This window comes from Lucilia cuprina, chromosome 5 (assembly GCF_022045245.1).
Source record: "Lucilia cuprina isolate Lc7/37 chromosome 5, ASM2204524v1, whole genome shotgun sequence".
Taxonomy (NCBI): Eukaryota; Metazoa; Arthropoda; class Insecta; order Diptera; family Calliphoridae; genus Lucilia; species Lucilia cuprina.
Window position 1 is genome coordinate 4,756,863 of NC_060953.1, and position 10,063 is coordinate 4,766,925.

The window sequence follows — 10,063 nt, forward strand, 5'->3', positions numbered from 1 at the left end:
ATCTATCTATCTATCTATCTATCTATCTATCTATCTATCTATCTATCTATCTATCTATCTATCTATCTATCTATCTATCTATCTATCAGTTCAGAGCTTTTTTCTATTTAAGTACTTTTTTTGTTCTTTAATTTCCTTTTGGTTCAATTTCGTATCGTAATCTGATTCATAATTTTTAAATTGCCAACAATATTCTCTTGTTTATTTAACTTGTCATCAAACTGTCAAATCTAAACAAATAATAATATGTTCACAATTTAATTAAACTTAATAATTGATGACAGAAAGAAAACAATAAATGATCCCTCTTACGGTTTATTTAACCTTTAAATTAGTTAAAATTTTAAGTTTATTCAAATAGCCCACAACGAAACGGAAAATTCGGTTAAAAGAAATAAAAACTAAATTGAAGATTCTTTTTTGCTAAACTTTTTTTCTTAATTCTTTACTTTTTTTCAAATTTTCCAAAATGATTAATTTTCCTTTAATTAATCTGATTATTTATAATGTTTTGCAAAACCATATAAAATGGTTGTTTGTCTTGCACTGTTGGGATAAGGAAAGTCAGTAGTTTTTTTTATCTAAATAATAAAAATTTAAAGAAAATTCTCTTGCAGCCCAATTTCAATTTTCCAGTCGGGCTATGAATGAAAATTTATTTATACAAATGTGGCCCATAAATCAGCTAAAATTGGAAGGTGATTTAGAGGGACCTATATTATCGCATGAAAATCCCCATGTGGCCATTTATTTTGATATGAATTGTACGAAATCGGAGGATATATTGCGAAAGGTATATGAATTTTGAACACAATAGATTCTTGAAAATTTGTGTTTCGTTTTAGGCTAGCGAGGAAAAATTATTCAAGCATCAATTTCATTGGCTAATTTATGATTCCTCAATGGATTTGGAACATTTTAAGGACCTTTTTAAATATTTTCATTTGTCAATAGATACCGATATTACTCTGGTCCAACCTAATGAGAGATTTGTAAATTCTCCTAAAAATTCTTCTTATATTTTATATGATGTTTATAATAATGGTTATTCTTTGGGGGGAAAACTTAATGTGACCATAGATCGAGAGTTATTATGCTGCCGAGAGCAATGTCTTGTAAAACAGTATTTATCCTCTTTATATCAAAGATCCAAGTATGAACATCGTTGGTATTTAAGAGATTTAACGATGAGAGTATCTACAGTGGTCACTGCTATTCCCTTAACGGCTCCACAAAGTGAACTTTTGGCTCATTTAAGTTCCACTAAAGACAAACATATTGATGGCATAGCTAAATTTGGATTTCAGTATTTGATGATTTTAAAAGAGAATCTGGAATGCAAGTAAGAAAAGATATTCCCAAAAATATAAACTGTAATTCAGAATTCACAAAATCCTTTACAGCTTTTTTTATAATTTCACCAGTGCTTGGAGTCGTACTGAGGTCAATGGTGGTTGTATTGGTGCTATTGGTATAGAAAACTCAGCCGATCTTGCTTCGTCTCCCTTTCTAGCCACAAAAAATCGTTTCAAGTATGTTCAGGCCATCACGGAGTTAGGTACTTTCCGTCATGTTTGCATTTTTCGTACGCCCCTTAATGCTGGCATACAGAGTGCCGTATTCCTGGAACCCTTTTCGTTACGGGTATGGATCTTATTTGGTGCCACGCTTATATTAATTGCATTTCTATTGTGGTTGACATTTTTTGTGGAATATCATCAGATGAAAGCTATGCTGGGTTTTGTGCCCTCTTTACTTACCACCTGTTTGATATCGTTTGGTTCCGCCTGTTATCAGGGTAGTTTTTTAGTACCCACATCCATGGGTGGACGCATAGCTTTTATAACTTTGTCTTTATTGACCTTCATTATATATAATTATTATACCTCGATAGTGGTGGCTATATTGTTGGGTTCCCCGGTTAAATCGAATATTAAGACGGTGGCTCAGTTGGCCGATAGTAAGTTGGAGGTGGGCCTGGAACCTATACCCTATACCAAGTCATATTTGAATGTAAGTTACAAATATTTTATATTTGATATCTTCAACATTAATTCCCTTCTCCAGTTCTCAACTTTACCCGAAATTAAAAGATTCGTACGCAATAAAATCGATTCCCAGCCTAATCCGAATAATGTTTGGATGAGCGTCGAGAAAGGGCTGCAACGAGTGCGCAAAGAACCTGGTTATGTTTTTGTTATAGATGCTTTTTCCGGTTATGGCTTAATAGAAAATTCCTATACAGCCGAAGAGATATGTGATCTCAATGAAATACCTTTTAGACCCGAACAGCCTTTGTACCAGCATTTGCCCAGGAACTCTTCGTACAGGGAAATTGTTAAATTGAAGTATAAAAACAAAAGTTAACTTTAAATCGATATGATTCAAAATTATTATTCTTGCAGACAAATGCGCATTATGGAATCGGGTGTCTATAGACGCTATTACCGCCAGTGGGTGAAGAGAAGATTGAATTGTTATTTATCGAGCAGCTTTTTAGTTCAAGTGGGTTTGGAATACACTGCTCCCTTGTTTATTATGTTGGCCGTGGCTTATGTATTAGTATTGATCTTAATGATGCTGGAAATTGTTTGGTACAAATTTGAGCAGAAATATAAAAACCACGACCAGGGAGATATGACGGAATATGAGTAAAGGTGAAAAAAAGTCTTGAAGGATTTCAGAATATATATTGCATATTCAAAATATTTAGAGCACATTAGTAGTGTTAAAGATCTTAAAAAGCACATTAAATCACACGGTTAAAAAAATATATGAAAGTTGTTTTAATAAAGTAACTAGAGGCTAGACTACAGACCAGACTATAGATAAGGTTACAGACTTGAATAAAGAGTAGACTATACCTAGACTATAAACTACACTACATATAGTAGACTATAGAGTAGACTATAGACTAGAGTATAGACTAGAGTATAGACTGGAGTATAGACTAGACTATAGATTAGACTATAGCCTAGACTATAGACTAGACTATAGACTAGACTATAGACTAAACTATAGACTTGACTATAGACTAGACTTTAGACTAGACTATAGACTAGACTATAGACTAGACTATAGACTAGACTATAGACTAGACTATAGACTAGACTATAGACTAGACTATAGACTAGACTATAGACTAGACTATAGACTAGACTATAGACTAGACTATAGACTAGACTATAGACTAGACTATAGACTAACTATAGACTAGACTATAGACTAGACTATAGGACTAGACTATAGACTAGACTATAGACTAGACTATAGACTAGACTATAGACTAGACTATAGACTAGACTATAGACTAACTATAGACTAGACTATAGACTAGACTATAGACTAAACTATAGACTAGACTATAGACTAGACTATAGACTAGACTATAGACTAGACTATAGACTAGACTATAGACTAGACTATAGACTAGACTATAGACTAGACTATAGACTAACTATAGACTAGACTATAGACTAGACTATAGACTAGACTATAGACTAGACTATAGACTAGACTATAGACTAGACTATAGACTAGACTATAGACTAGACTATAGACTAGACTATAGACTAGACTATAGACTAGACTATAGACTAGACTATAGACTAGACTATAGACTAGACTTTAGACTAGACTATAGACTAGACTATAGACTAGACTATAGACTAGACTATAGACTAGACTATAGACTAGACTATAGACTAGACTATAGACTAGACTATAGACTAGACTATAGACTAGACTATAGCTCTTAAGCTTTTTTTAATATTAACAATTTAATTACATTTTGGCATTAAGAATATAAGATTTTAAATTTTTACTTACTTGAATGCATATCTTGTTAACAAAATTGTCGATTTGCGAAATAAATCTGTAAAAAATTAGAAAAATTTATTGAATTTTTATATGAATTCGTTTTATGTTAGATTTATATAATTAATTAATTAATTATTTTAATTTTTTATTAATTATTTTTTTAAATTATTTTTTTACAAATAATCTTTAGAAACAATAATTTTCTTTAAATAAAAATTTTTATTATAAAAATTTTCCCATAAACATATTTTTATTTTTTCTATATAACAACTCATGTTAAATAAAAATAAACCTGCCCACCTCTCCTTAAATTTAGTGACCTTATCATTATTTAAAAAAAAAATGACCTTTTGGTCATTGTCCATAACCTCCATCCACACAAAAAAGCCGCAATTCTTGAATATTTTAATTTTTTTTTTGGCAAATTTTATTTTGAAACTAAAGACCAAGATGGTGTAAAAAGTTAATTGATCGTTAAGTAACATTTTTTTAGAAACTTGATTTATATTGAATCTACTCATTTTAAATTCTCTAAGTTCGAAGCCTAATTTATTACATGTTCTACATAGTTACCTTACTCTGAATACTTCACATTTACAATTTTGAATTTTCGCTTTATTTAGTTTCTCAAATCGATTTTACTTTCATCTTTAACATCGCCTTATGTTAAAAAAACAAACTCCTCCAAAAAGTAAACAAATCATAACATGCTCACTGCCAAACCACCCTAACATCCATCACCTCCTTCACATTCCTCTAATTACTATCACTCTCGACTAAATAGAACAAACATTAGAATAGATTCATGCATGATTTAGATGTAAAAGTAAGTTATCCTCCAAAACAACTAAGTACCATCAATAACCTCTGTCGCCATCTTAACATTACTCTCTCATTACAAAAGGTAAACAAACTTAATCAAACACTGTGCTCACTCCCTTCCCTTCAATTACTTCCTAAACAAAACTTTGACTTCCAAAGTTGATGTTTTTTAGTTTCCTAATGGCTTCATTATTATTGCAATTTACCTACAAAAGCAAAGTCATAGAAAGTAATATACGTTAGTAAAATTTCAACATGGTGTCTTTACATCCTGTTGCTGTAAATCATTTAAAAGTCGTTGTTCACTGAAAACTTATTTGCATTTTAACGCTTTTGGTTTTTCTGTATAACTTTTGTATTACATTTTTAGTTGCAATTCTTTTCTTTTTTAAGGTTTTAAAAATATTCGTATTCAAAGGATTTTACATATTTTTGGTAACCATTACCAGTAAATGCAAATGACTTTTTAAGAGGTGTAAATGTAAAGATTATGATAAAGTTGTTAACGGTTAAAAAAGGTATCTTAAAAATAAATGGAGAATATTTAGGGGACACAAACGGAACAACAGAAAACATAAATTTTAAAGAGAAAGTTATTTTAAAGGATTAAAATGTAAAAAAGTATCAAATGCAGGTCTTATTTATAGATAAGTACCTTGGATTGTGTACATACTAGTATATAGACTAGTCTATAGTCTAGTCTATAGTCTAGTCTATAGTCTAGTCTATAGTCTAGTCTATAGTCTAGTCTATAGTCTAGTCTATAGTCTAGTCTATAGTCTAGTCTATAGTCTAGTCTATAGTCTAGTCTATAGTCTAGTCTATAGTCTAGTCTATAGTCTAGTCTATAGTCTAGTCTATAGTCTAGTCTATAGTCTAGTCTATAGTCTAGTCTATAGTCTAGTCTATAGTCTAGTCTATAGTCTAGTCTATAATCTATTCTATAGTCTAGTCTATAGTCTAGTCTATGGTCTAGTCTATAGTCTTATCTATAGTCTAGTCTATAGTCTTATCTATAGTCTATAGTCTAGTCTATAGTCTAGTCTATAGTCTAAAGTCTAGTCTATAGTCTAGTCTATAGTCTAGTCTATCGTCTAGTCTATAGTCTAGTCTATAGTCTAGTCTATAGTCTAGTCTATAGTCTAGTCTATAGTCTAGTCCTAAAGTCTAGTCTATATCTAGTCTACTAGTCTAGTCTATAGTTCTTAGTCTATAGTCTAGTCTATAGTCTAGTCTATAGTCTAGTCTATAGTCTAGTCTATAGTCTAGTCTATAGTCTAGTCTATAGTCTAGTCTATAGTCTAGTCTATAGTCTAGTCTATAGTCTAGTCTATAGTCTAGTCTATAGTCTAGTCTATAGTCTAGTCTATAGTCTAGTCTATAGTCTATCTATAGTTCTAGTCTAGTCTAGTCTATAGTCTAGTCTATATATAGTCTAGTCTATAGTCTAGTCTATAGTCTAGTCTATAGTCTAGTCTATAGTCTAGTCTATAGTCTAGTCTATAGTCTATCTATAGTCTAGTCTATAGTCTAGTCTATAGTCTAGTCTATAGTCTAGTCTATAGTCTAGTCCTATAGTCTAGTCTATAGTCTGTCTATAGTCTATCTATAGTCTAGTCTATATTCTAGTCTATAGTCTAGTCTATAGTCTAGTCTATAGTCTAGTCCTATAGTCTAGTCTATAGTCTAGTCTATAGTCTAGTCTATAGTCTAGTCTATAGTCTAGTCTATAGTCTAGTCATATAGTCTAGTCTATAGTCTAGTCTATAGTCTAGTCCTATAGTCTAGTCTATAGTCTAAGTCTATAGTCTAGTCTATAGTCTAGTCTATAGTCTAGTCTATAGTCTAGTCTATAGTCTAGTCTATAGTCTAGTCTATAGTCTAGTCTATAGTCTAGTCTATATCTAGTCTATAGTCTAGTCTATAGTCTAGTCTATAGTCTAGTCTATAGTCTAGTTATAGTCTAGTCTATAGTCTAGTCTATAGTCTAGTCTATAGTCTAGTCTATAGTCTAGTCTATAGTCTAGTCTATAGTCTAGTCTATAGTCTAGTCTATAGTCTAGTCTATAGTCTAGTCTATAGTCTAGTCTATAGTCTAGTCTATAGTCTAGTCTATAGTCTATTCTATAGTCTAGTCTATAGTTAGTTAGTTAGTTAGGTAGTTAGTTAATTAGTTAATTAGTTAGTTAGTTAGTTAGTTAGTTAGTTAGTTAGTTAGTTAGTTAGTTAGTTAGTTAGTTAGTTAGTTAATTAGTTAGTTAGTTAGTTAGTTAGTTAGTTAGTTAGTTAGTTAGTTAGTTAGTTAGTTAGTTAGTTAGTTAGTTAGTTAGTTAGTTAGTTAGTTAGTTAGTTAGTTAGTTAGTTAGTTAGTTAGTTAGTTAGTTAGTTAGTTAGTTAGTTAATCTTACAATGTTTTTTGACTGAATAACAACATCGCATTCTCTAATAACAACTTCGATAAAGAATTTCTAATAAAAAATAGTCTACACATTTGTTACAATACCAAACAATTTAATCAATCAATTTATGGACTTAATAAAACGCCAAAAACGTGCTGACAAAAATCACGCGATTGTATTGTTCTTTTCAAATTTAAAAATAACAAAATTGATTAAAATTATTTATAAAAAAAGTACAAAGTCGAAATAACAATCAATTGATCGCAACCAAACCTTGGACACGCCCCTTCTAAAGATCATGACGATCTTTAGTTCATGAATTGAAATGAAATGTTTCTTGCACAATTGCAGTAAACAAATGTATGAAAATATTTAAACTTTTTAAGGAATAAAAAGTTTCCATTTGCTTGAAAACTATCACAAACTATCACTTTAAATATTGTTTTCATTTAATTAATTTACATGATCATGACGCCTTTAACTGGTGGAAATTTTTATCATTTAGTTACTGCTCTAACATGCCTTCTTTTTGTTTTGAAAAATTTGTTTTAATTTTTTGTTGGAACGCAAATTAAGTGAATTCTTTTTTTATTGAATTTCTTAATTTCTTTTAGTGGCATCAATTAAATAACTAAATCAATGACCACTTGTTGCTGGGCTGTGAAAGCTGCAGCAAGATAACCCAAAAAAAGTCCGCAGTTTGTAAATCACAAATTGTTTTTAATTATTTGTTATTGTGATAGATTTAAAGAAACAAATTGTTTATTTTTCACTCGTGCTTTTAAAAAACGTGTAAATTTTAGGGGGTAAATACCAGCTGCAAATGAAAAATAAAGGAAATGTTTACGACAGCAAAAGTTTAAAAGTCAAGTAAATAGAGAAATTAAAAATAAAATACAAAATAAACGGAAACATTTAAACTGTAAGATATTTAAAGGGGATTTTCTATAAAAAAAATTAAGAAATCGTATCACGAAATAGAATTTCTTAACAATTTATAAAAAATTCATACTAAAAACGAATATATTGAGTAAAAACATAAAAATACGTTTTTCTCGAAAACTATAAGAGATCACTTGTTTTTCCTACCAAAAAGTATTTTTTTAGTGAAAACATAAAAGTCTGTTTTCTCGAAAACTATAAGAGATAGAGCAAAAACAAACGAAATCTGTTATCACTTGTTTTTCCTACCAAAAAATTTATTTTTTTGAGTGAAAACATAAAAGTCCGTTTTTCTCAAAAACTATAAGAGATACAGCAAAAACAAGCGAAATCTGTGATCACTTGTTTTTCCTACCAAAAACGTATTTTTTGAGTGAAAACATAAAAGTCCGTTTTTCTCGAAAACTATAAGAGATAGAGCAAAAACACATGAAATCTGTGATCACTTGTTACTTTTGCCAAAAACTTATTTCATTAGTAAAAACCTAAAAGTTTTTTTGTATTTTTTGAGTGAAAACATATAAGTCCATTTTTCTCGAAAACTATAAGAGATACTGTAAAAACAAAAGATATCTATAAATTTCATTAAACTATAGACTATGCTGTAGTCTACTCTATGACATGACTTACTTTTCTTACCCACTGTTTCTTAATTTCTAACATCTTTGAAATATTTTTTAAAAAATGTTATCTAGCTTTGATTAAAATACATATAAACATTTATTAAATTATCACCCAAACTGCCTAAATACTTGTCATAAACTGTGAGTTTTATGACAAAGATAAGTCTACCATTTGGCCAGATATAATAAATCTTTGAACGACGAAAAAAAGTGTTAAATTTTATATTTATGAGTTTTTAAATATATAATAGACAGTTAAAGAAATTAAAAAAGAATTTTAAATAAAAAGTTGGAAAGGGAAAAAGCTTTAAAAAGAGAAATGAAAATGTTAAATTCTGAAAATTTTGTCACATTTAATTTAACTTTTTTAATACTTTTAAAATAATGTTAAAATTTGTTTATAACTTTAAATGTTCTTTATCAAAAACAGTTGACAATTTGTAAATAATTTTTATATAAAAAAATTTACAGGATTCCGTAGAATTTTACTCCTTAATTAATATCAATCATACGTACTGTATGTTTATATTTGGTGTGAAAAACTAAATAACCTTAGTAACAGGCTATGGAGTCACAAAATGAACAAAAAACTTTTTAACTATTTAAACAAACATTTTTCATAACTTTATTTCCAGTTTATATTAAAACTTAACGACTTTTTAATCACGATTTTTTTATAGTTCTCAATACTAATAGTATTTTGTTAAAAAAAACATTTTTCATATAATTTTAAGGCAAATAATAATTTTATTAAAAGATTAGATTATATCAATAAAATGTATAAATTTGTTAAATAATTTTATACTTAAACGACTGCTGACATTTAATTGTTTTTTATTAAAAGTGAAAAAACATATCAATGCTTTTTTTATTATCTTTCCCTTAAATTTTCAAATCAAACACTTTCAAATAATGAATTAAATAAAATTTTGCCTCAGTTGTACTAATTACTTCAAAATGTTAATATTAACAACTAATTTACAAGTGTTATTATATGATAACAACTGTAATTATATTGTAATTATGGCAAAGTTCACATAAAATTTCTTTAAGTGTATAAGTAATAACAGGCATTAAAATAACATTGTAATAATAATAAGCGACAAGTAAACAATGTAACACATCTTCGCGTTACAACAACTAAAAACACAAATTAATATGCTCAGGAAAACGCACTGACACACTAATTGCAGTACACATCAGGGTTGGAAAACAGAAGTTTTAAAATAATCTCGACTTTGATTAAATAAACAACTAGAATAGACTGTAGACTAGACCATAGGCTAGACTATAGTCTATAGACTAGACTATAGACTAGACTATAGACTAGACTATAGACTAAACTATAGGCTAGACTATAGACTAGACTATAGACTAGACTATAGACTAGATTATAGACTAGACTATAGACTAGATTATAGACTAGACTATAGACTAGATTATAGACTAGACTATAGA

General features: G+C 29.0%; 1 protein-coding gene across 1 annotated transcript in view; it reads left to right on the plus strand.

Annotated features, from left to right (window-relative positions):
• The first annotated feature begins 887 nt into the window (after nt 1-887).
• Nucleotides 888-10,063, plus strand: part of LOC111681208 (ionotropic receptor 75a-like) — a 14,198-nt gene continuing 5,022 nt past the window's right edge. The window contains exons 1-4 of the mRNA XM_023442946.2: nt 888-1,342; nt 1,404-2,013; nt 2,068-2,348; nt 2,406-2,651. Of these exons, the coding sequence (XP_023298714.2) occupies nt 903-1,342; nt 1,404-2,013; nt 2,068-2,348; nt 2,406-2,651 (1,577 nt within the window). The 5' untranslated portion in view covers nt 888-902. The remainder of the gene's footprint in view (nt 1,343-1,403; nt 2,014-2,067; nt 2,349-2,405; nt 2,652-10,063) is intronic.